The 27,822-nt window shown below is 39.6% G+C and overlaps 1 protein-coding gene across 2 annotated transcripts in view; it reads right to left on the reverse strand.

The window, feature by feature from the left end:
- Nucleotides 1–27,822, reverse strand: part of FNDC3A (fibronectin type III domain containing 3A) — a 193,357-nt gene that overhangs the window by 139,377 nt on the left and 26,158 nt on the right. For both annotated transcript variants that reach the window (XM_036743460.1, XM_036743459.1), the window contains exon 2: nt 7,293–7,430. In XM_036743460.1, the coding sequence (XP_036599355.1) occupies nt 7,293–7,391 (99 nt within the window). In that variant the 5' untranslated portion in view covers nt 7,392–7,430. The remainder of the gene's footprint in view (nt 1–7,292; nt 7,431–27,822) is intronic.

Here is a 27,822-nt window from a genome sequence, read left to right on the forward strand (position 1 = left end):
TCTAGAATTGGTTCAGAGCCATTTTTTATAGGTTTTTGGAGGGACTCACGCTAGTCCCTGCTTTCCAGATGCCAGCCTGGCTCCGCCCCCCAGCACTTCAACTTCTGGAATTAGCTTACAAAGTATTCCTTTGTATGAAAATTCATACTCTATTGGGAATTTTGGCTTAAGGGAAACTAGTTGGAAATTAGGAAATTACGAATTAAGTCAGATTTTTCAAGTCCTTTTCATAGTTTTTCTTCTTTGAAATTATCTCTCATTCTTGTCTATCCCCAAGGCCAAATTCCTTACCTGAGACTTTCTTGCCTGGATTTCACAAATTTCCTAATTGCTTCCCTACCTTGTCTACATATTTTAAGTGCTGTCAATAAAGGAAAAGCTACACCTCAGAAAACAGTTTTAAGCATGTCACTCGAACAGGTTCCTTCCTCACAATTAATCTAATTCAAAATCCAAAGTCATTAATTTTTAAAGCACTTTTGTAATTGTCCTGTCACTAATAATTCAGCTTCTCATCTGTACTGCCCTTATACTTGTACCTTCAAACTTTTGAATACCTGAGGTCAAATCAAAACCCCTTTGCGGCTTAGCCTACTTATCTATAAAATAAAGGAGTTAACTCAATGGTCTCTGAACTTCCTCTCAGCTCAAAATCTATGATGCTATGATATCTGAAACAAGCAGCCTCTTCCTAATAAAACTTCCTTTTCTAATATTCTCCCTTTGCCACCTCACTATTATTCACTACTTTCTCAATAGGAAACACATTTTAAACCTCTAAATAACTGAAAAATCACATGTTTAGAGATATGGGAAGATTTTTAACAAATATATTCCTGAAAAGTTGCTATTAAAACATATTTCTGCAAACCCACTTATTACTTTTGCACTGATTCTCATCATAAAATGTGTGAGATATTAACCTGGGAAAATAAAAATAATAAATATTTATAGAATATCTACCATATGTATAGCAATATCCTGGACCATGGTCTCAAAGCCATTATAAAATACTACTTACAAATGCAACAAATGCTCTAGGATTACAGCATGAGAAATGAGAAATTTTCTATAAAACAAATAAAAATTGAAATGCAACAAAATGTGTGTGTACACATGTACACACACACATACACAAATTTTATGTATATTGCAACCATAATCCATTTAACCCACAATTCTCTTTCCTAATTGCAACCATGATTCAGTTAACTCACATGGATGCTTAACACGTTTGCTTAATTGAATTGAACTGAAGAATTGTTGGCACAATATGATAAAATCCTATTTGAAAAAACAGTTAAGGCCAAATTCGTGGTGGTGGTGGCAGTGGGGGGAGGGCGGTGGGATTTTTCAAGAAAATCCTACATTGGAAATTTTAAAGCATTTTCTACTTGAAAAAATGTTAAATGACAAATCATGTTAGTGTTCCTCCTCTTTTATTTTTTGATGCAATTGCTACACATAAAGACGTAAACCAAAAAACAAAACCCTACATTAGACTTGAAAAAAAATCACTCAAACGTTCTTTACAAGTAACTTTCACGAAAAGACATGCAAGTTTCCCAAAATCAAAGTTTCCTGGAAATAGTAAGTTTGTAGTTAGGAAATAAACAGGTCATAAATACATAGAAGCTTTTTGTGATTATGTTCAAGTCCCTTTAATTTGCAGAAGAAACATTCCAAGAACATTCCAAAAAAGGACAAGTAAAATCCACTGAGGCAAGAATGGGTCAAGTCCCAGGCAAATGAAAATGGTAAAGGAAGAGTTTTTAGTTGGAACAGAGGATCCAAAGTGGGGAATAAAGATATGAAACCGGGTCCAAAACAGGCAGCTGCTGAAGGGCTCTGAACACTTTAGAGAACAGGCAATACTAACAAGAGCACCTCAAGCAGTTTTAAAAGGGGCACGGTGAAAATGCCATTAAGTTATTCTGGCATTTTGTTTAAAATGGACCAGAGTAGTGAAAAGAACAGAATGACACTCTCGGGCCTGAAATAAATCCTGACCTGAAATAATGTCTGCAGAAATAGAAAGTGAAATATTGAGGAATTTCACAGAATAAACTGCATCAGCCTCACCGATGACCTCGTGAGTGCAAAATCCAACGGCCCAATACATCTCTCCAGTTCTAGCCCTACCTCATAGTCCACCACAGAGATCCCCCTTCTCTCCCTGCTCCTGGGAGCAGCAATCAAATATATCATTGCTAATCATTGCTACTGGAAATTGGAGCCTATGACTCTACTCGTCTGTGTGACATCAGCAGCTTCCCCCCCCCCCACCTTATCATTCCTCCCTATGTTTGTTTTTTCCTCCTATTAGACTGTCGGCTCCTTGAAGGTTCAGAGTCTTACTTCCGTACTTTATGATGAAGTATAAGGATAAGGAATAGACCTACGACTCCAATAGCAAGAGGAACTCCCAAATGAAGAACTCTTTTAGTCTGTGCAGGCTGGCCCATTGTCTGCCTACCCCCTTACAGTGTTGTCTAGAGCAGAGTTGTCAAACAAACAGCCCCTATGATCGGAAAATGTTTTAACAAAATAAATAAAAATACAATACAACACAATGTTAATTTGTGGTTTTCTTCTATGTCTATTTGAGTTTGATCCTCTGGGACTAGAGCTCTGAGTGACTTTTACAGGATCACATTGTTTCTGTGTGTCAGAGGCAAGGCCTGACTGTAGCTCTTGTTTGCTTAGAAGCCAGCCCTTTAGCCACTGCACTTTTAGGGCCAAGGAACTGGGCAAAGATTTTGGGGATAGAAAGATAAAATGAAAACCAGGTCCTGCATGCAAAGATCTTACACAAACAGGTAAGTACATGATTCCAAAAGCAAGAGTATTAACAACTAGGAAGATCGACACAGTGGAGGTGGCATGGGATCTGAGACTTGAAGGAAGCCAGGGATACTAAGACACAGAATTAAGAACAAAGTACATTTTTGATGTTGGGGTCAGCCTGGGCAAAGGAGATAGCTATTGTTTAAGTTTTATGATTTCAAAAAGTTTGAAAGTCCCAATTCATTGGAATCCACTGGCAACATTGATGCAGACCATGAGTTTTCTTAACCTTTTTGGTGTTAAGGACCCCACTGGCAATCTGGGGAGCCTACTGATGCCTTCCAAGGATAACGTTTGTAAATGCATAAAATACATAGGACTATAAAGGAAACAAATTATGCTGAAGTATAGTTATCAAAATTTTTAAAACCTAACCAGTTTAGGGGCCCAGGCTAAGAACCTCAATACAGACCAAATGGCATAACCTTAGGCATAACCCTTCACTTCATGATTCCTTAGTTTTTTTCCACTGATAAAGTGAGGAAAGTAATATCTAGCTCTAACTGTGAAATCAGAATTCTGAGGATAAATAGATCATCTGCGTAATATTTTTTTAATTCTATGAAGAAAGGCTATACAAAAGTTATAAAATGTTTTGAAGTTACTAATGAGTGCATTTTCAATATCTTTCATAAATCAAAATGAATAGGACTACTATGGCAATTTTAAAATAATTTCAAAGATCATCAGGCATAATTTTTATTCTTCCACCTGAAAATCAGAATGCTAAGAAAATAAATTTACATAGTGGGATTAAAAAGTAAATTAACAGGTAAATTAATTTTCATGTTTCACAAAGCACGAAGTTGAGAGAGTGTAAAGGTTCATACATCAAAATTTAATGTTAAAGTTTGGATGAAGAGAAATAGCTAATATCTGTAACAGTGATGCTTCAACAAACCCAGTAAAACAAAGTTCCTATCGATCAGGAGCCAGCAAAATAAAACAAATTTTTTTTTTAAAAAATTGAATGAACAATGAAAATCTTTGGCATTGCAATGGCCAAACTGTGATGGAATTTTTATCCGTGTCCTCCACTGGCATAGAGACGAAGCTGTTTATTATTAACAAAGCCTTGCATCTAATCTAACTCTCCAATGTCACAGAGTAGAGAAATCTGAATGCTATGAGGTAACTCAGTCTTACTTTCACCATCTAATTTGTTCTACAAACCTTAATAAAAAGTATTTCATTATGGAAGATTTTCTCCTTCACAAGATGTCAATCCTGGGAGTTATTTTAAAATACAACCTTTCAAAAAAAATCACCAATTTTGAGATTCCATTCTGATGACATGTAATTATTTTTAAAGGACTTTACTCAAAATTAATGTAATGAGAAACTGGTAGTTTAATTCATGCTACAGATACAGTCATCTTCTTTAATAGGTTAATATATTTAAGGTATGTGTTCTCAATTTAATGTGTTGGATCACTGCGCAAGCATTTTGAAAATAACCATTCCCCAAGTTATGAATGGTTAGGGGACTAAAGTTAATTTGTAAACCTATAATTTTGAATACTGAACACATTTTCCGCATTTTTTTTCTAAATAGTGGCTAGCTACTTAGGTTTAACTCATACTGCAGTGAACTTCAACACTAATAGTACTAGCAGGAATTTTGAGTCTTGAGGCAAGGATTTTATGGAATATGTAGGCAGGGGTTTGGGGGAATGGCAGCAATAAAAAGGGAGTAGCAGTGTGGAAAGAGTACCTGGAGAGAATGGTAAGAAAAGGGAAGGACAGGAAAGGATATTCCCTATCTCCTGAGCACTGGTTTCGCTTAGGCTTAGGACAAAACTTACAAAACAGGTAAAATTTTGTCTCTGATTTCCTCTCAACTTTCTTTCCTATAACCTTCTATCTCCTACTGTTCTATAATTCCTCAGGTTTTTTCTCTCTAGACGCTATGTTTCTATTAGCTGAGAAATTCGGCTAGGAAAGGGGATATAAACAGAGAATAGACCTGGTTTTCCCTTATGGTGGGGTGGGAGGGGGGAGGGAAGAGAAGCATAGTTATCCACACAACTCTCCCCAATGAAGCTCTTGGACCCAGAAATGGCAGTAGTGAAGAGGTAATACTAGAGCAGCAGAGGGCCTTTAAAGAAAACAACCTATTTGAGCACATGCACCAGATAGAAAACAGGATCTGAGTTGAATAAGTGAGAGACAGAGCCCCAAGGTGAAGTGGAACAAGAGACTTTTTTTTAAAATACCCCCCCACACACACACACACATGAAAGTAATAGTTGTACATACACTAACTACTGCCAGAGCCTGAGAGCTACAGGAATAGTAGCGTCCCCTCCAAACCACCAGTCCTAGTTGATAGAACCTGGATTTAATTTACTAAAGCAGAACATCATGACAGGTTTTTAAACAGGCAATCACAAAAATGGTATTTGAAGAAACTTTACAAAGAATAGGATTCTAGAGTTAGAACTCAAGGAGATCTATGAAGTCATCTAATCCAAACTTCTCAATTTACAGATAAGGAAACAAGCCCAGAGAGAGTGACTTGTTCACGGTCACCCAAGAAGTTGCAGCATTTGTGCTATAAGAAATGACAAGCAGGACGATTTCAGAAAAACCTAGAAAGACTTACATGAACTGAGGCAGGGTGAAGTGACAAGAACCAGGAGAACATTGTACACAGTAACAGCAATATTGTGTGATGAACAACTGTTAATAACTGAGCTATTCTCAGGAATACAATGATCCAAGACAATCCCGAAGGACTCATGATGAAAAATGCTATCCACCTTGAGAGAAAGAACTGATAGAGTCTGAATGCAAACCAAAGCATACTATTTTTCTCTCTCCTTTTCCTTCTTCTTTCTCTTCTTTCTTTCTTTCCTTTTGGTTCAAGTTTTTTTTTTCCACAAAATGACTAATACATAAATATGTTTTACATGACCGCGCACGTATAATCTATATCAGACTGCTTATCATCTCTGGCAGAGGGTGCAGGGGAGAGATAGAGAAGGAGGGGAAGGAGAGATAGAATTTGGAACTCAAAACTTAAAAAAAAAAGTTAAAAATTGTTTATAAAAAAAAAAGAATTTGCAAAGGTAGGATTTGAACTCAAGTCTTTATAGAGTCCAAGGTCCCACTCTTTCCATTATACCTTGATACATCTTATATAGACTCAAAGAGGAAGATACTAAAGATCCCAACTATGAGGCTACTGAGAGTAATCTAACCACATAGCCTCTGGCTAGGGCCTGACCCTATAAATTATGTTGTGTATATTTTGTATTTATTAATGGATGCACACTGTTACCCCTGAAAAGAATTTTAAGTTCCTTGAGGCTATGATAGTTTCATTTTTGTCTAACACATGCTGATTCTTGAATAAACTGCCAAACACTGACAATCATAACAAAAGTAATGACAGTAATATTTTTAAAGGTGCAGGGATTTTCGCTATCCATAACAACAGGCAACTGTAAAGGAGGAGCTTTGTGAAAACTAGGATGTATCTACAAAGAACAAAATTAGAAATGTAGTTAAATTACCACAGTGAGATATACACACACACGTGTTTGTATGTGTGTGTGTGTGTGTATATGTGTATATATAAGAATTTTCTGATTGTAAATGACAAGCACAGCAATAAACTAAAAAAGAAAATGTGAATTTTCTTTTCCAGATGTCTTTAAGAATGCTAGCTTGAGAATTTTTTTGGACTAGTTACACAATTAAGTAGGACAGAAGCTTATAGAATCCTGAGATCCTTATAATTTCATGATTCTATTTCCCCCCCAAACTGAAAGGACAAGCAGAAAATACTAATCACCATAGTCTGAATGCTTTTAATTTGCATGTAAAATTCATACCTTGTATTTGTTTCCCTGTGAGGTACTGGTCACATATGCTTGAATCAAACCCTTTAGTGAGCTCAGCACAAAATTTAAAGGTTTTACTTACATAAATATGTTAATAATATTTATATACAAAAAACAGAAAAATATTTAATACTTAAGTAAAAGGTGCTACTGGAAAATTACCTACTTTCCACTACCATAAATTCTCATTAGAGCTAATTCTGTTAAATTTATGAGTTTACTGAAGAATGAAGTGGTCATATTATCATATAACAAAGCCACAAAATGCATGAAGCACTATTCTTCTAAATCATTTGGCTACTAATGTACACATGGTCCAAAGTATCCAGAGCAACCTTAACACCAACAAAGCTCCAGTGTAAGAAAAAGATGTAAATACATGTAGAAGGTATGGCTATAAATAAGACAGACATGTGGCTCCACCACACACGAAGTACATTATATAGTTTTATCTCATATACTGGTTTACTTGTTTCAAGAGGTATTTTGATCTGGAACTTAAAAGGTAAATTAACACCATAAATACATTATCTTGAAGATTCATCATAGCTCCTATAAATAAGTAGTGAAAAGGAAGAAAAGACTAGTTTTCCTTACCTGTTGTGCTCCATCCCCACTTACAATAGGTGCAGGTAGAAGAGGAATATCACTACTTAAAATCTGAGTTGTGTCCAAGAGCGGTGGATGCTCTGCCATTATTGGTAAAACATTAATATACTGGATTGTCCTCCAATTCTGAAAAACAAAAAGTGATTTGTGAATACATCCTTAAAACAAATAGGTACATTAAAATACCAGAATCATCTCAAACACTGGCCTGAAAAGTTATATTTTTCAACTGAAATGCAGTGTATGCTATATAAATTGCACTAAAATGAATATTTTAAAATACTAAAAAAAAGTAAGAGGCGAAGGGTAACTGAAAGAAACAGAGGAAAAGTAGAAAAGGCAATGTAAAACCTATGTAAGGAGAAAAAACTGGGGGGGGGGGAAGCAGGAGAATAAATCATATCCTTCAGTGTACTTTAAAAACTAGTAATGTAGAGAGAAAATTTAGATTAAAGTTTATATAATCAGCAAATATAGTTTATGGTCAAGGGGAAGGAAGGGAATATATAGTGCCTAATATGTGCAAGGCACTGTACTAATAAGCGCTTTACAAATATTATCTCATTTGATTCTCAAAAACAACCCTGAGAGGTAGGTACTATTATTATCCTCCTTTTACAATTGAGGAAACTGAGGTAAATAGAGGATAATTTACTTGCCCCAGAAAGAGCTAGACATGATTGGAACAACATGCGTGTGACGCATATGTGTTTATACATACATGTATATGTATATATACATATATATATATAAAAGTTTTTTCTCTCGGATCCAATTTAGATGTGAGTGAAGTTCAAGCATTGCCGCTCCCCTGCCCCATTTCCCCCTACACTGTAAAAACTCTTCCTTGCACATCTCTTCTCCCAAAGCATCCTACTTTCTAATATATCCATTTTTTTACAATATCCCATCATGATCAACTCATTCCTATACCCTCTATGTAGAATCCTTCTAACTGTCCTAATAATGATAAAGTTCTTAGAAGATATATGTATCATCTTCACCTATAAGGTAAAGTTTAACCTTATCAAGACCCTTATGATTTCTCTTTCATATTTACCTTGTTATGTTTCTCCTGAGCCTAATACCTGTAAGTCAAATTTTCTGTTCAGCTTTGGTCTTTTCATCAGGAATGCTTCAAAGTCCTCCATTTCATTACCTATTCATTTTTCCCCTGAAGAATTTTACTCAATTTAGCTGGGTAGGTTATTCTTAATCCCAGTGCCTTTGCTTTCAAAAATACCACATTCCAAGCCCTCTGCTCCTTTAATGTGGTAGATGCTAAATCTTATGTGATTCCCAACTGTGACATTATGGTATTTGAATGGTTTCTTTTATGGCTACTTGAAGTATTTTCTCTCTCACCTGTGGGCTTTGGAATTTGGCTATAATATTCCTGGGAGTTTTCATTTTGGGACCTCCTTCAGGTGGTGATCGGTGGATTTTTTTCAATGTCTATTGTTCCCTCTGGTTCTAGGATATCAGGGCAGTTTTCCTTGATACTTTCCTTAAATATGGTGTCTAAGTTCTTTTTCTGATTATGGTTTTCAGGTAACCCAATTCTGAAATTATCTCTCCTTGATCTATTTTCCAGGTCAGTTGTTTTACAAATGAGATATAGATATTTAAGTTTTTCTTTTATTTTTTCATTCTTCTAATTTCGTTTTATTATTTCCTGATGTCTCATGGAGTCATTCATTAGCTTCCACCGCCCAATTTTAGTTTTTAAGGAAATATTTTCTTCAATGAGCTTTTGTACCTTTTTTTTTCCATTTGGCCAATTCTGCTTTTTAAGGAGTTATTTTCATCAGTGAATTTTTGTACCTTTTTTCTAACTAAACAATTCTGTTTTTTAAGGTATTATTTTCTTCAGTATTGTTCTGTGCTTCTTTTGTCAAGCAGTTAATTGTCTTTTCATAATTTTCTTCCTTTGCTTTCATTTCTTTGCCTAATTTTTCCTCTACCATTCTTATTTGATTTTGAAAATCATTTTTTAGCTCTTCTAGGAATTCTTGTTGGTCTTCAGTCCCATTCATTTTTTTTTCCTTTGAAGCTTTGCTTGCAGCTATTTTGACTTCATCAGTTTCTTCTGAGTTTGTGTCTTGATCTTCCCTATCACAATAGTAGCTTTTTATGGTCAGGTTCTTTTTTTTTTCTTTTCACTTTTCCATTCTATTTCTTGATTTTGAATTTTATGCTAACGTTGGACTCGTTTCAATGTATGTGGAAGGTGGGGGGGTGGGGGGTGGGAGGAGGTTCTGTCTTAGGCTTCAGGCTTTTTTGCACTATTGTTTTCAGAGCCAGTTCTAGGAGCTTGGAAGTTTTCACCGCTTCCAGGGTGGTATGATCTCGGGAGAGTTGTGGTCACTGTTCTCTTCGTCTGCACTCTGGTCCTCACCCAGGTAGGACCCCTCATCCCTTGGGAATCTAATCCATACTGCTCCTCAGGTCCTTCTGCTCTTGGAACCAGAAATGATACTGTTCCTCAGAGCCCTGATTCTTTGGAACCAGAAGTGATACCACCCCTCAGTAATTCTGCTACCTCTTGATCAAAAGTGTTTCTCTCAACCCTTGAACTATGACCCAGAAGAGGTGATAGACAATCGAACCGCCAAACAACATCTAGCACTATATCTGGTGCTAGCACAAGGATCCCTTGTAATCTCTTTCTGACCTGTTGCCAAGTCCCCTTACCATCTCTGACTTGAGAGCTACCGAAGATGATGATTCTATGACCACCACCACATCTCACCACCAGTACTTCAGTGAGCTCCAGGTCAGTCTTCATGCCTGTGTCACAGATCTCTCCTTCCAACCTTTTATGTTGTCTTGGGCTGGAAGAATGTCTCACTCTGACCTTTTGTTGCCTCTACCACCAGAGAATTCAATTTGAAGAATTATTTTAAAGTTGTCTGGAGAGGAGTGTTGGGAGAACTCTGCTGACTGCTTTTTCTACTCTGCCATCTTGGTTCTGTCTCTTGAAGTCTCTAATCCATTAGCTATGTCCCTCTTCATGCAGGCCAAGATTACATTAGCTTTTTTAGCAGCCATATCACACTGCTAATTTATACTACATTTGGAGTCCATTAAAACTCTCAGATCTTTTCCAGAAAAAGCATTGTCTATCTATTCCTTTCTCATCTTATACTTACGAAGGTAATTTTTTTGAATCCAATTGTGAGGGTTTTTACTTAGCGCACTGAATTTCAACTTATTAGATGAAATACAATTGTATATTTTCTTAAAAGTTTTTGATACTGACACACTGTCCCCATGGGCTCTTTCTGAATAAAAAAGCACTTATTAAGTGCTTACTATGTGTCCAGTTATGTGATATGAATACACAAAATTATGTTACATAACCTCAAGTGGGCCCTCACTGCTTCTAGGCAATCCTTCCATACCTCCCTTATCAATTCACTATTTTACCCTCCACAACAGCACAGCTTTTCCTCTCCCCACTCTTCCAGTTGAGAACTTTGTCTATTATTTTACCAAAAAAAAAAAAAAAAAAAAACTGAGGCCATTCATTTTGAAATCCATCATCTCCCCTCTTTCTCATCTTTCACTCAGGTGCCTTCTGCCAATACCACCTAGTTTAGACATGTCTCATATGATGAGATAACACATAAGAAGCTGAAAAGCTCCTGGAAGGGGGAGAAGTTTAGATGATAATGCTAAGTGTATATCACTTTAAGGTTTGCAAACTCTTTACATTCGAGACCCTGTGATGTAGGTACTATAAGTCTTATAATCATTTATGGATGAGGAAACTGAAGCTCATAAAGGCTAAATTTACCAATGGTTATATAACTACTGTCAAAGATAGAATTTGAACACACATCTTCTTGACTCCAGTGCCAACACCCTGTCTACTATGCAAACACTCCCCACACTCATGAAGCTCAGAGTATTGTAGTAAGATGTGCCAATATTTATTACCCTGTATCAAAGGCCAAAATGTGAAATACAGTCCAAGAGGGGGAAAATCATTGACTGCTAAGGGGTAAGGGTCCTATCATGTATTGGGCTTTAAAGAAAAAGTAAAAATTGAATAGATGAAGGCAAAAAGAAGAGTTCTTGGGCATTGGTTCAGTTGTTTTTTTAGTCTGACTCTTCATGACCCCTTCTGGGTTTTCTTTGGTAAAGATACTGGAGTGGTTTGCCATTCCTTCTTCTAGCTCATTTTACTGATGAGGAAACTGAGGCAAACAGGGTTAAGTAACATGCCCAGAGTCACACAGCTGGTAAGTTTCTGAGGTCAAATCTGAACTCAGGAAAATAAGTCTTCCTGACTCCAGGTCTAACACTCTATCTACTTTGCCACTTAGCTGCTCCTATTTGAGCATAAGAAATAGTATGAGCAGAGGTAGGAAAAATACAGTACAGCTTTGGGAACAAAGTAGTCCAGTTTCGCTAACCGTATTGTAGAATATGCAGTAGGAAGTACCATATGAGATTAGGCTGGAAAGCTAAGATTGCCAACAGCCTTAAATACCAAACAAAAGAATTTATTCAAAAGTTTGAGACAGAAGAGACACGGGCAGAGGTATGAATAATGAAGCTAAATTTGGTGGCACTATTAAGATCAACATGGATGGGAGAGAGGAACAGAGACAGAACCACCTGTCAGTTAGTTATTGAAATAGCACACTTGAAGATGGCGGCTGGTAAGCAGGGACTAGAGTGAACTCCGTACCCGAGTCCCTCCAAAAACCTATAAAAAATGGCTCTGAACCAATTCTAGAACGGCAGAACCCACAGAACAGCAGAGAGAAGCAGGGCTCCAGCCCAGGACAGCTTGGATGGTCTATTCCACACGGAGCTGGGAGCTGGGAACGGAGTGGAGCAGAACCCAGCCTGAGCTGCGTGGACCATCCAGACGGGAAGCCGGGGGAAGGGGGCCCTAGCGCCCTGAATATGTGAGCTGCAGCAGTTACCAGACCCCTCGACCCACAAACACCAAAGACTGCGGAGAAGGTTAGTGGGAAAAGCTGCGGGAGTAGAAGGAGTTCCCGATTTGGCTTCCAGCCCCGGGGGGCAGTGGAGGTGGGGCAGCTACAGCTGTTGTTACTTCCGGCTCCAGGACCACCTGGGGGGAGGAATTAAGTGGCGGATCAGAGCAGGAGTGCAACAGCCTGCTGAAGATCTAAGCCCAGTCTAGACTGGGGATTCTTGGGGAAGGAGTAGTGCGGATCTGACAGAGCTGGCACCTCCCCCCCAAACATGGAACATAGAACTCGTTAGTCTACAAGCAGTCATACCCCACTGAAAAACTCAAGGGTCAAGTTAGTTGGTTGGGAATATGGCCAGGCAGCGAAAATGCACCCAGATTCAGTCTCAGACTTTGGATTCTTTCTTTGGTGACAAAGAAGACCAAAACATACAGCCTAAAGAAGACAACAAAGTCATAGAGCCTACAACAAAAGCCTCCAAGAAAAACATGAACTGGCCGCAGGCCATAGAAGAACTCAAAAAGGAGTTGGAAAAGCAAGTTAGAGAAGTAGAGGAAAAATTGGGAAGAGAAATGAGAAGGATGCGAGAAAACCATGAAAAACAAGTCAATGACGTGCTAAAGGAGACCCAAAAAAAGACTGAAAAATACACTGAAGAAAACAACACCTTAAAAAACAGACTAACTCAAATGGCAAAAGAGCTCCAAAAAGCCAATGAGGAGAAGAATGCCTTGAAAGGCAGAATTAGCCAAATGGAAAAGGAGGTCCAAAAGACCACTGAAGAAAATACTACTTTAAAAATTAGATTGGAGCAAGTGGAAGCTAGTGACTTTATGAGAAATCAGGATATTATAATACAGAACCAAAGGAATGAAAAAATGGAAGACAATGTGAAATATCTCCTTGGGAAAACCACTGACCTGGAAAATAGATCCAGGAGAGATAATTTAAAAATTACTGGACTACCTGAAAGCCATGATCAAAAAAAGAGCCTAGATACCATCTTTCAAGAAATTATCAAGGAGAACTGCCCTGATATTCTAGAGCCACAGGGCAAAACAGAAATTGAAAGAATCCATCGATCGCCTCCTCAAATAGATCCCAAAAAGAAATCTCCTAGGAATATTGTCGCCAAATTCCAGAGCTCCCAGATCAAGGAGAAAATACTGCAAGTAGCCAGAAAGAAACAATTTGAGTATTGTGGAAACCCAACCAGAATAACCCAGGATCTGGCAGCTTCTACATTAAGAGATCGAAGGGCTTGGAATGCAATATTCCGGAGGTCAATGGAGCTAGGATTAAAACCTAGAATCACCTACCCAGAAAAACTGAGTATCATGTTCCAAGGCAAAATATGGATTTTCAATAAAATAGAGGACTTTCAAGCTTTCTCAGTGAAAAGACCAGAACTGAATAGAAAATTTGACTTTCAAACACAAGAATCAAGAGAAGCATGAAAAGGTAATCAAGAAACGGAAATTGCAAGGGACTTACTAAAGTTGAACTGTTTTGTTTACATTCCTACATGGAAAGATGATGTGTATGATTCATGAGACCTCAGTATTAGGGTAGTTGAAGGGAATATGCATATATACATGTTTATGTATATATATATAAGTGAATGTGTATGTATGTATATATCTATGTGTATATGTATGTATGTGTATGTATGTATATATATGTGTGTGTATATATATATATATATATGTATGTAAAAGAAAGCAGACACAGGGTGAGTTGAAGATGAAGGGAAGATATCTAAAAGAAATAAAATGAAATTAAGGGATGAGAGAGCAACATACTGAGAGAGGGAGATAGAGAGAGACAGAATGGGGTGGATTATCTCGCATAAAGGTGGCAAGAGGAAGCAGTTCTGTGGGAGGAGGGGAGAGGGCAGGTGAGGGAGGAATGAGTGAACCTTGCTCTCATCAGATTTGGCCTGAGGGGGAATACCATACATACTCAGTTGGGTATCTTACCCCACAGGAAAGAAGAGGGAGGAAGATAAAAAAAAATAAAAGGGGGGGGGATGATGGAGGGGAGGGCAGATCGGGGTGGAGGTAATCAAAACAAACACTTTGGAAAGGGGACAGGGTCAAGGGAGAAAATTCAATAAAGCGGGATGGGTTGGGAAGGAGCAAAATATAGTTAGCCTTTCACAACATGAGTATTGTGGAAGGGTTATACATAATGATACATGTGTGGCCTAGGTTGAATTGCTTGACTTCTTAGGGAGGGTGGGTGGGAAGGGAAGAGGGGAGAGAATTTGGAACTCAAAGTTTTAAAATCAGATGTTCAAAAACAAAAAAAGTTTTTGCATGCAACTAAAAAATAAGATACACAGGCAATGGGGCGTAGAAATTTATCTTGCCCTACAAGAAAGGAAGGGAAAAGGGGATGAGAGGGGAGGGGGGGGGTGATAGAGGGGAGGGCTGACTGGGGAACAGGGCAACCAGAATATAAGCCATCTTGGAGTGGAGGGGAGGGTAGAAATGGGGAGAAAATTTGTAATTCAAACTGTTGTGAAAATCAATGCTGAAAACCAAATATGTTAAATAAATAAATTTAAATTAAAAAAAAAAAGAAATAGCATACTTAGGTATAAAAAGAAGAAGAATATCAGAGAAACGGTGTGGAGGGAGATCCAACAGGATTCAATTTTAAATATGAGAAGTCATGGAAATAGAAAAATCAGGAAAATTCCAACGTTTCAGATTTGTGAGACTAAGTGAATGGGTGATACCACTGACAGAAATAGTGAGGTGGGGAAGGAGAAAAAGATAAGAATTTGGCTTCAGAAACACAGACGTTGAAGTGCTGGGGAAAACATCCATGGAAAGAGATCCTCTAGGCCATTGGTCTCTAAACTTTTTTTGATCAAGAGTCCGTATCAGTAGGACATTTCTGAACAAAGCTCTTTAAATTGTATATTTGCTTATTTACACATTACGTGATGTAGTACTATACTACAGACATTATAAAAATATCAATTTATAAATGATGAAATAAATATGAAAAAAATATTTAATTCTAGTGTCAAGACGGAGCCATTGGAGCTTACTCGGTAGACCCGAAAAGCTATTTTGGCAATTAGTAGAGTATAGATTAGAAAGGTGAGAGATTAGAGGAGAAAAAATGACAAACAGGTTATTTTAACAGCCCAGTTCAGTTGAAAGGTGAGTAGAGTTGAAATGTGAGTGGAGAGCAAAAAGATGAGGTAAATGTTGCAAATGTAAAAAATACAAGATTTCTCAAATGGCTAAATATATGAGGTAAGGGAAAGTGAGTCTAGGTTAATACCAAGGTTATGAACTGTAACAACAATGTTGCTAGCAGATGTTGTGGGGGTGAAAGACCAACAATACCAGCAACAGGAGGGCTGCTATCACAGATTCTTTGATCTGCTTTTCTGAGGAAAGCAACTTTAAGGGGTTAACAATCTTACTTTAATTAGACACACACACACATACATACACACACACACACACACACACACACACCATTCATTTAGTTCAGGGGGAAAAGTCAGCACCCTGAACTTCGGAGCAAATACAAACAGAAACTACAAACATACATTATATAAACAGAGCAAATAACACACAGAAATCAACAGACAGGCCTCTATTTGTCTGACCAAAGAATTATATTGTTACCAGAGAGAGAGGCACCAACATTTGGGTTTTCAAAGGGGGAGGGGAGCCTGCTTCAATGGCCTACCTAGAGTTTCAGCACCAACACTCTTTCCACAAGTGTGCCCCCAAAGGCAAAAAACAAAAACAAAAAAATGCCAATCTCAGAGCTTTTATACCCAGTTCTGGGCCCTGAGGGCTCAGAGCCTACTTAGCAAAAAGGTGTGGGCCTGCCTCTAATCAGGCCTCCCTAAATTGGCCCCACCTGAGGCCCATTCAATGGGCCAGGAAAGATCTTTCACTTACAGGCTGGCCTTACATAAACCTAAATGAAAGGACAGAAGCATGGTAGAACCCTCAATAGAAATAGGGAAGTGTGGAAGGAAAAGGAGTGGGTGTGGGAAGAAAGATAATCATAACCCATCTAAGTCTGTTCATTTTACTGAAAAATAAAAGTGGGAGGGGGTGCAATTACTCACCAGCTAGGCCTAGAGTGCAAAGACGGCTGTTGAGGAGTGTGTGTGGCTGTAGCCATAGCTATAATTTAATGGGTGAGAGGTGATTAAGGTTTGGGGTAACTGATATGTTCTGTTTTAAAGTTCCCATTTAACACTTGGAGCGAAGAAATATTTGAGGGGTAGTGAAGCTGTAGCAAAGACAAGTTTAAGATTGGCTGGGGGTGTGAGGGGGAAAGTATGTGACCCATCTTCCACTACCCCACTGGCTGCACACACATTCCTTGGGGGTCAAGTCATAGCCTCCCTGGGGTTTTTCCATAGGTCCCACTCTAGAGACCACTGCTTAAGGCAGTTGGATATTTGGAGTTGGAGGCTGAAGCCAGAGATAAAAAGTTAGGAGTCAAATGCATAGAGGTAAAAGCTGTGAAAGCCAAGGGAGACAATTTTAAGCAATTAGAAGACCATGTTTACAGGGCAATTTTTCTCGTTTATGAACAAAAAGCAAACATAATTAACCTTTTTACTCCTACACTGAGTAGCCACTGCAGAGATTTCCTTGGGATTATTTTAGGGTGGCCCAGACTGGTGATTTCAGTGGCACAGGGAATTCCCAGAAAAGGAAACCTCCTCTACCAGTACAGAGCTCCAGTCTTCTCTCTCTCTCTCCCTCCCTCTCCCCCCCCCCCACATACACATACACACACACACACACACACACACACACACCCTTTTTAAGTACACAGTTACATGTTTTCTCTTCCCCTTGCCCCCCACACCCTCACCCATTATGTAGAGTCATATACTGGACATATTTAGTTTAAGATGCCTATAAACATCTAGGAAGGGTATTCTAACTGGAATACAGGAGAGATTAGGGCTGATGATGTGTTATTTGGAAATCACTGAGCAGATGTTAGGTAAATCAAGGGGAGCTGACCAGGAAAGAAAATGTCCTAAGAGAAGCAGTCCTAAGACAGAGTCCTGGAACATATCCACACAAAGGGGGTGCCACTTGAATGATAATCCCACAGAGGAAGTTGGAGAGGTCAGAAAAGTAGGAGAATTTGGCAATTAAGAAGTTACAGAGAGACTTTTATGTCATATGACCAACAATATGGAAGAGCAGACATTTTCTATGATCCCCACTACCTTCGAATCTCTTCAAAATGCAAGAGATAGGCTAATTTTTGTACTCCCCACAATCTTAGATATTAAGAACACAAAGGTGGTAACCTGAAAAAACAATAACAGAGAAGGTTAACTTCTAATGATTTCCCTCATCACTCCATACCCCTTTGCCCTCAATATCTGAGGAAAAAATGGATTTGTAAAAGCAACATTCCTGTTTTGCATAGGAGAAATAATGAGAATAGAAAAATTGTATTTCAAATTGGAAAATGTCAATAAAGTAAAAAAAGAGAGAATAATGGTTTGGGAATTCAAATACAAAAAAGTAAAATCTGGAAGAGAACCAAAAAAGCAATAACATTAAAAGAAAATAGAATCTCAAAACATAATGATCTCAAAGACAGGATCTGTAGTGAAAAATGAAGGATTATAATAACATGACAAATGTTATTATAATAACATTACAAAGAACCTAAAAACTACAATGCAAGAAGTAAATACAAGAAAACTTCTCATAATTTCTGAACACAGAAAACAAAGTGCCAGAGAATCCAGAGATAGTCTAAAAACAAACCCCAGAAAAAAAACAAAACACCACCACCACCACCACCACCAACAAAAAAAAACACCACACCATAAGACAAAAACAAAAACAAAAAACTCTGCCCAGGAAACTACAAGCTACAATGGTTAAATTGAACAATTCCAATGACAACAAACAAATTCTGCAAACAAAAGAGAAGGTAACACACCTTGAAAATCTGAGCCTAATCACCAATGTGAAACATTACCGTCAAGTACAACTAATAAAAAGGAGGAATTTGAAACATTCCCACAAAGAAAGCTGGACCTGAGCAAACTATTTGTTTTGAAAATACCCTAAACAACAGAAATATGAGAAAGGTAAACAAATAGAGCAACTAAGGAAGGCACAAGTAAAAAACAGTAAATTAACCCCTACACATCACAAAAAGGGGAAGGACTAGAAACACACCTAGGAAAGACGTAACAACCATAAATAACACAATAACGGAGGAACTATTAAGAGATTTCTTTTTCGAAACATGCAAGTTAAGAGGAAAAGGTAAAAATGTAAATCAAATATTAGAAGTGATGGTGGAGGAATAGAACTAAAACATCATGGACTAATCCTTGCAACAACCCACTTACAGGTGAATTAGTGTTTTTTTGTGGGACTAAACTGTAGCATAAGAGGACACAAGAAAAGAGAAAGGAGGAGGAAAAAGAAAGAGAGGAGCATAAATGATGTATCCATTCAAGTTAATGGTTAACAAAGAAGGAAAAATAACTCTTGTAGTCTATCTGGAAGATGAGGGCCTGGGAAAAAATGGGTAAGGTGGCAAACAGAGTGAACTAGGGAAAGAAAGACGGACATCTTGATTCAGTGATAGGAGGGGGTCCCACTTGAAGAACAATCCCATGGTGGAGTGGGGAGAAATAAATTCCAAACCGGGAGCTGGTATAAGTATATTCTGAAAGGATTTAGTGCTTAGAGAGACAACTACAACTGAGAGAATGCTGTACTGCCATGGATATCATCTAGCCTTAAGAGAAGGGGGAAATCAGGGCTCCTGGGCACAACTGAAAGGAGATTTTGTGACAAATGAGTAAAAAAAAGATCATGGGAAGGGGTAAGGGATAGTAATAAAATGCACAATCAAGGACATAAGAAAATTCCTACCATAGGGAAATTCTACCATCCTCTCTATCACCTTCAGGAACTGGTATTTCTACGAGTGAGGAAAAAGAGAGAGAGGGAACTAAGATCTATAAAGCAATAATCTGCAATAGTCTATCAGAAGAAGGAAATCAAAATAGTTTCTTTGGAAGCTTTAATTCCATGAGAAATACATGGACTAAAGAAGGAACAAATAAGTATTAGGACCACGGATCAAAGATTAAATCTAGAATAGACAGAAAAGGAAGATGAGGGAAAATGAGGGAAAGACATTTTTTTTTAGAAAAAGATACAGAAAAATGAAATTAACATAAAAAAGTTAAAGGTGAAGAGAGGAAAGGGAGTTTTATTTATTATTTGAGAGAGAAAAAAAGAGAGGTCAGGAAGTAACTTTAAAAAGGGAGAAAAAAGAATCAATACATTAAGCAACATGCCAAAAGTAGGGAAAGTGATGACTAAAGGGATGGAGAGGTAGAGTTTAGGTTAAGAAGGTTGGTTGGCTTAAAGTAGATTAGGCAAAAATAACTGAAGAGACAAATTGTTGTGTTTTTATATAGGAAGATGAGGCAGGGAAATCCTAATTCAGGAAAAAAAATAGTATTAGAGACAAAAGGAGGAAAATATAAACTTAATTTGTAACTTTAAATGTGAAGGGATTAGATGATCCAATAAAATGAAAAAAGCAAGAGGTTGAATAAAAAGTTAAAATCCCACAATCTGATGTTTAGAAAGAAAAGACAAACACAAAAAATACAAAATAAAATAAATAGCATAAAAATGAGGGGCTGGAAAAAAATGTACCACATAATGCTTAAAAAAAAAGATAAATCAATATCATTATAAAATTTATATGCTCCAAATGCCTTACTATCTAAACCCATAAAGGGAAAATTAACTGAATTACAAGACAACGACAGTAATACAATATTAGCAGGAGAGTCTAATGTCTCTGTTTTGGACAAATTTAAGCAGCTGGGTGGAGCAGTGGATAGAGTGATGGACCTAGAGTCCAGAAAACCTGAGTTCAAATCCAATGCTTACCAGCTACATGACCCTAGGCAAGTCACTTAAATTCTATCTGCCTCAGTTTCCACAAATGTAAAATGGGGATAATAATAGCACCTGCTTCCCCCTTCCCCTCCATACCAGGGTACTTCTGAGGATATAAAGAGATAATACTTGTGAAGTGCTTAGCACACTGCCTGGCACAAAATAGGTGCTTAATAAATGCTTATTTCCTTCCAAGGGGATTAAAATTATCCAACCTGCAAGAGACAAAGCTCTGAGCCAATATCGTTTTATAAAAGGATTCATGGTTCCCTCTAATGAAGTAGACTTCCTCACGATCTGAGATGCCCTCTCCTTCCAAGACCTATTTTAATAGGGTTAGATATCTAAACATTCAAGAACAGCTATACCAGATACAGAATAATTCCATTGGTTGACATATGACACACGGACTGAAATAGGCAAAAATGATCTGTCAGCAGCATCACGAGTTAGGTGAAGCAAGGAATATCTCCACTGACTAGTGGGTCATAAGATGGACAAGAGAGAATGGTCCAGAGGCACAAAAATAAGTTTGGGGGACTTTCCATGTAGTTGAGTCACCTCTGCCACACCGGGATTGGTCACTGTGACAAGGGAAAAACAAGGGTGGAGGGCCTCTGGTTAATTTCCTATGATTATACAAGTGATCTTACCATCTGTAGCTCACAGCTCTGGGGCCAAATATATGGAACTTATAATCATATCAAACTGATTGATACTGACTGGAATAGAGCAGGAATCTTCAATGAATCAACTTCCTCACTTTCTTCTTTTAATGCTATGCCAAACAAGTCATCAAAGGAACACTTCACAGAATTCAATAAAACATAGTAAGAAAACCCAACTGGAGAAATCAAAGGTCTAGGGAAAGAATGAAAGGAGAATAGGAAGAAGGCGCACTTCCAGATCTGGGGTTCTATTATAAAGCAGAAGCCATCAAATTATCTGGTACTGGTTTATATACAGGAGGAAAAAAAAGAATCAGGTCAATGGAACAGACTAGACAAGGGAGAATCAGAAACAATGGAACTCAGTAAAACCGTGTTTGATGAACCAGAAAAGACAAGCTACTTAGGAATGAACTCTCTATGTGATAAAAACTGCTAAAAATTGGAAAGCACTCTGGCAGAAATTAGGTTTAGATGAACACCCCACACCATATTCCACAACACCTTAATATTAATGATCAAACTATTAAAAAGAATGGGAAGATGTACTCTTAACCAAACAGTTATAAAAAGCTTCTGCACAAATAAAATTAATAAATCTAAGATAGGAGCAGTGATCAAAGTAGACAAAAATATTTGTAACAAATTTTTCAGAAAAGTATTTTGTATCAGATATATATTAATACATGTAAGTACACATTACATATATTCCACATTAAGCCTACACCCCAAAGAGGTCACTGATAAGAATATCCCTGTACACCAAAATGTGCATAGCAATACTTTGTGATGTAAAAATTAGAAGTAAAGTGGATGCTCATTAATTGGGGAAAGGCCAAACAAAATGTAGATCATGAATATGATGGAATATTACTGTGCTATAAGAAATGATCAATATAATGAATGTTGAGAAGCATAGATAAATGTAAATTAACTGATAGAAAGTAAAGTAAGCAGATCCAAAAAAATATATACAATGACTGCAGCAATATAAAAGCAAAAGAACACACCACAAAAGTGAATAACGCAAAATTACAAAGAAGAAGCACAGCTCCAAATAAGAGATATAAGAAGGTACCCACACCGCACACCTCTGTAGAAGTGAGAGATCCACAAGTGTGGTATGCTGCACATATCATCAGACTTTTTCAATACGCCAATCAGCTTTGTTGGTATTTTTCCTCAAAAAATTTTATTTGTCATATGGATGGCTCCCTGGAAGGGGGAAGAGAGACAGTAGAAAAATTTGGGTAAAGTAAAAAAAAACTACAAAATTTAAAAAATTTATTTTTAAAATAAAAATTTTAAAACTTAAGGTATTATTGGTAACCTGAGAATCAAGTTTCAGTTGAGTGGTGGGCTTGGAAGTGATTGATGGAGATGAGGAAATGGAGGTAAAGTGTAGAACAACAGGAAAATAGTTGGATGGTATGAAAATAACCTTTCAAACGAATATAATAACCATCTCAACTTGTTTGAGTTCCCTTATCCCCTAGGCCTGGTAGAAGAAACCAACAAGGCTGACATACCAACAGTGCCTTGCACCTGATCGCTGGAAAGCCCCACGCCTGCTTTGGATTTACCCGCTAACCACAGAACCCGGTTTCTAACTGGGTGCCAGACATCAACCACTTGGAACATCCTAGTTCTGTCCCCCCAGGGACTTTCACGCCTCTGAGAACTCACCCTAGTTCTCCTGGAATGAGTTGGCTGTTCTTGATTGGCTGCTATCTGTTGCAGTTTGTGACCTTCACCTCACTAGCTCAGTCTAAGGACCGCTGCTCTGTGTGCATGCCTGTTGGCTCCAGAGAAATAAGTGTCTGGTAAAGCTCACTTTGTTTCTTTCCTCTTATCGGGACTAACGTACAATTTTGGTACCGTGAATTGGATGGGATGTGGAATCAGGAGTGGGACTTGTGCCCACTGTACCTAAAGGCTGGTGCATAGAGGACTGCTGAGGTTCTGGCTTGGTGATTGGTGAGTCAGCCCTCCTCTTCCTACCCATCCTGGACTCCGGCTTGTTCGGTCATAGTCCTTATTTCTTATCAGCCAGCTTTGGGATTGCGGTGGACAGGTCACCTCCATAAAGTAAGGATACCCTCTTTCCACCGTGGGTCAGACAGAATCTAGGGTAAGTAGGGAACTGGCCAACCAAATGGCCGCTTCATACATGTCTACCCATTATCAGTCGGATGATCATAAATATTGCCAGTGCTGTTGCCAATTGACTAAGGACAATCTGGAACCCTGTTGGCCTCATTAGGGCTCATTTGATGGGTCCAAAATGGTATACCTTAAAAGTCAACTTGGCCAAAAATCCTCTAACACATCTAGAACTGAATAGGAATGCTACCACCAGTGGTTTGCTGAAATGGTGGAGCAACAGTGAAAGGCGGAAGCCTCCTCCCTTGAGGTTTACAAAGCCTCTTCAGCCCTTTCTCCCCCACCTCCTTCCATGGTACCTGTAACCCTCCACCCTGCTGACCCTCCTCCCTATCCCTATAAGTCACCTGCTCCCAAGTCCTGATGAGGATGATTCCACCCTCCCCACTGACCAGATACCTAAACTAAACCCAATAGGTACTTTCCCATTTAAGGTAGTTAATAAGCAGAGCCCCCAGACCTCTTCAGTGTAAGATAAGGAAGACAGAGTAAAGTTCCATGTTAAATTTATTACCACCATTCAGTATAATTTTAAGCTGTGGGAGTGAGGTGAGCTATAGGCCATCAAGCAGGGTTTTCCTGACTCTTGGGAAGATCCCATAGGCTTTGCTGATAATTTTAGAGTAACCCTCCAGTCCTACGTAGAGATCCCTGACGTTTGCCAATAGATTGACTGATGCTCTTTTGGGAAGGGCAAAGCTAAAAATTGGGTAAATAAGGAGGATCTTAAGGCCATGCTAGAGAACATGTTGGAAACTGATTGGGTAGTATATAAAGATCAGGAAAAGCATTACAAGGAGGCCAGGGCCCTGGGTGAGACTCTGGCTGCAGCCATCCCTGCTGCTTTTCCCCAGGTCGTTGACTTCTCCAAAATTAAAAATGTCATTCAGGGGGCTGGTGAAACAGTCTTTCAGTTTTACAATCATCGAGCCAAAGCTTTCACTGCTAACTCAGGCCTAAAACATGACATGGAGGGTGATGGTCAAACTCGGTTTCTTATTTTGTGAATAACCTACAGCATTCCTTATCCCAGAACATAAAAATCACCCAACTCATGGCAAAGCAAACACCCCCAGTTCGTTGCTGAATTGGCCTCACAGTTGGCTCACACCCTAGCAGCTCAGGCTGAAGAAGACCTTAAAACAAAAAGAGATCTGAGGGCCAAAAAGGCCCTATTTTACACTATGCAGCTCCAACACCTGACAACCCCTGCCCTTTCATCTTCCAGTTTGCTCCCCAGCAGGAATCACAAACCAGGCAACTGTCATTACCTGGCCACTGGAACTTGGAGTGCAGAAGGCACTTTCAGGTGACTCAGGGCAAGAAGCCCCAGGGGCGTATTGCTTTGCCTTCTTCACCTCAAGCCTAGGGATGCTCTGGGGAACCTTTGCAGGATCCAGTACACATTTTTCCCTCACACAAATGGGAGAGCTTTTGCGTATTTCCAGATACCCCATCTCCATTCTTGTAGACACTGCAGCAACTCTCTCAGTGCTTGACCCCTATAGATTGTCCACCCAACTTCCTCCAGAGTAAAGATAGATTTTTGGTTGTGGGGGTTTCCAAGGAACCTCTCCAAGCTTTTTGTACTCTAGCCCTAGCCATGTCCATTCAGAATGAGACTTCTGACCATAATGTCTCCTTGTCCCTGACACACCTTGCCATCTCCTCAGCCACGACAGCCACTGCGCTGAATTTCACCTCTATGGGGCTGCAATTAGATCATCAAACTCTGCTGCTACTGGCCATTCCTACTATGCTCCTTCTTTCCCAAATCTCCCCCCTCCCCAAGCTAGGATCCCCACCTCAGCTATGTCCCTTCCAAACTGTGGACCTCTGATTCTACTCTTGTTGGGCAGGTCTCCACCCAAGTCCAAGTCAATCCCTCCTACCCTCTGCCATGACTTCCTCAACATCTCTTACCCCGAGCCTTGATCAATAATCAACAGGGCTACCCTCCTCCTCCAGAGGCGGAAGAGCTATTTCACCAAGAGACTCACTGTCCGTTGCACTTCACCATGTAACAACCCAATCTTCCCCGTTAGAAAACCAGGTAATCAGGGTTGGCAACTAGTCCATGACCTCTGTGCCATTAACATCACTGTTCTTCCTTGTGTGCCCACGGTCCCAAATCCTCATACCCTTCTCTCCCCTGCTCCCCTGTCTGTGACTATATTTACAGTTTTGGACCTCTGGAGTGCCTTTTTGTCCATTCCTGTCCACCTCTCCAGTCAGAACCTTTTAGCCTTCACTTGCGAGGATCGGTAGTATACTTGGACTGTCTAACTCCCCAGTTTAACCAAATCCCCCTCCTATTTCTCCCAGGTGCTACATGAGAACCTAGTTCCTCTTGTCCTTCCCTGTCAGTCAGTCTTCCTACAGTATGTAGATGATTTACTCCTTTGTTCTCTAGCTCTCCCCTCTGGTGAGGACAATGCTGTGGCCTTAATAACCTTTTTAGCCTCCAATGGCCATGAGGCTTCTAGGGAGAAGCTGCAGTTTTGCTGTCCCTCCATCAAATTTTTGGGACACATCATTTCACATGGCTCTGTTCCCCTGGATCCTGCCTGCATCCAGGCTATCTGTGACTTTCCTCGCCCTTTTCCAAAGAGCAACTTCATGCCTTCTTGGAGTTTCCTGGATATTGCCACTCTTGGATACCTGAATTCTCTGTCCTTGCCTATCCCTTTTTCAATGCATTATGATCCCAGAACCCTGACCCCCTCTGTCTATCCAAGGATCAACAATGAGCAATAGAAGCTATGAAGGCATCCCTGTCAGAACCTCCTGCCCTTGGCCTTCCCAACTACTCCCTGCCTTTTGTGCTTTTTGTTACCGAAAAAGAAGGGAATGCAGTAGGAGTCCTGGCACAAAAATACAGGGACCACTGTAGACCCATAGGCTACTACAGCAAACAGCCAGACAGAGTGGCCAGGGGCGTACCACCATGCCTGAGGACCATCATTGCCCTAAGTGAAATACTTGAACAAAGCAAGGACATTATATTCAACTCCCCCATAACACTTTTTGTACCCCATGCCATTGAAGTCCTCCTGAATTCACACTACATGTAAGTCAAGTAGCTATCTGGCAAAAATCAAAACCCTGCTACTGACAGAGCCCCATGTCAACATCCAAAGACTTAATGTACCTTAACCCTGCCAAGTTTTTAGAGACTATCCCTAGCCTTGACCAATCCCTGAGCAACCATTAGTCTAAATCCACTGATCATGACTGCACCAAGAAACACTCCTCCTAGATGCTGACCTCACAGTTTTCACAGATGGATCTTGCCTATAGAATTCAGAAGGGTAAGGAGTCACAAGTTATGGAATCACCACAGTAAAAAAGGTACTGGAGTCAGGCTCCCTGCCCTAAGCTCACTCCACACAACAGGCAGAGCTAGAAACAGTATCAAGAGCCTGTGAACTGGGAAACAGACTGAAAATTAATATCTATATAGACAGTAGGTATGCTTTTTGGGTGACTCACATTTCTGGGGTGTTATGGAAACATCAAGGTTTCCTAACTTCTGCAGAGTGCCCAATCAAAAATAGCAAGCAGGTTTCCAGATTGTCAGAGTTCCTGTTGCTCCCCAAGCAAGCTGTCACAAAAACTGAGGGCCATTCTCATGGAAACATCCTTGAGGCTCAAGGAAACCAACTAGCTCACCGAGCAGCTAATGACAACCCTCTTACCCCTGGTTCCCTTGCTACTTGTTCATACCCCACCCTATGCACCTCTGCTGGTTGACCTGACGTCCCTAACGGAGGCCCAAGCTCTGGTTTCCCCTGAAACAATAATCCAGTGGGAATCCCAAGGATGCAGTCAAGACCTTGAAATGGGTCTCTGGAAACATGGACTGTCCTCCCACATCAACTACACTGGGGCTTGTTGGACTACCTGCACCCCTTGTGACACCTGACAAGCTCTATAAGCTCACCTCTCGGGGTGTTTTAACAATCCAGCTAGCAGCTCCTGCTAGCAGCTCCTGTGGGGGCGTAAGATCCCCCCACAGCCAGCACCCAGAAGGCTGCCAGGACAGCACAGGTTCTTTTTATCTGCTTAAACAAGGAAAGCACGGTGAAGGGGTTGACCAGCTTACTTTAATCCAGCATTCAGTTAGCATACAGACAACATTCATTTAGTTCAGGGGAAAAAACGCTAGCATTCAGCAAGGCCCAATGAGGTAAACTGAGCCACCCAAAGAAAACAAAGGCCATTCTGGTTACACGGGGCTGGTGGCGAATAACTAGAAGAGAGGCTAAGGAGACACCAACTAGATGTCAGTCTTGCCCCCACATAAACCATCCAAGCCTTTCAAACCTGCCCACAGTTGCTTCCTGCTCCCCTCTTCTCTTTTCGAGATCTGGCAGATGAACTTCATCCAGCTACCCTCCTGTCATGGTTATAAGTTTGTCTTGGCCATGGTCTCTATGTTTTCCAGTTGGGTGGAGGTTTTCTCATGTCAGGCAGCCACAATGGGGGTGGTCGGGAGGGTCCTCTGTGAACACATCATTCTATATTGGGGAATCCCACAGGAAGTCCATAGTGATAGGGGAATCCACTTGTCACGCAACGTGCTTAAGTTGTCCTAAAACTCTGGGGAACACATCAGCACCTGCTTACCATCACCAGTCTTCAGGACAAGTCAAAAGGACCAATGGTATCCTGAAGGGGTTACTGGGAAAACTAACTTCGGAGTCCCAAACTTCTTGGGTCAAGGTCCTTCCTATCACCCTCCTCACCCTCAGGTTTGTAGATAGGA

Source organism: Trichosurus vulpecula, chromosome 2 (assembly GCF_011100635.1).
Source record: "Trichosurus vulpecula isolate mTriVul1 chromosome 2, mTriVul1.pri, whole genome shotgun sequence".
Classification (NCBI taxonomy): domain Eukaryota; kingdom Metazoa; phylum Chordata; class Mammalia; order Diprotodontia; family Phalangeridae; genus Trichosurus; species Trichosurus vulpecula.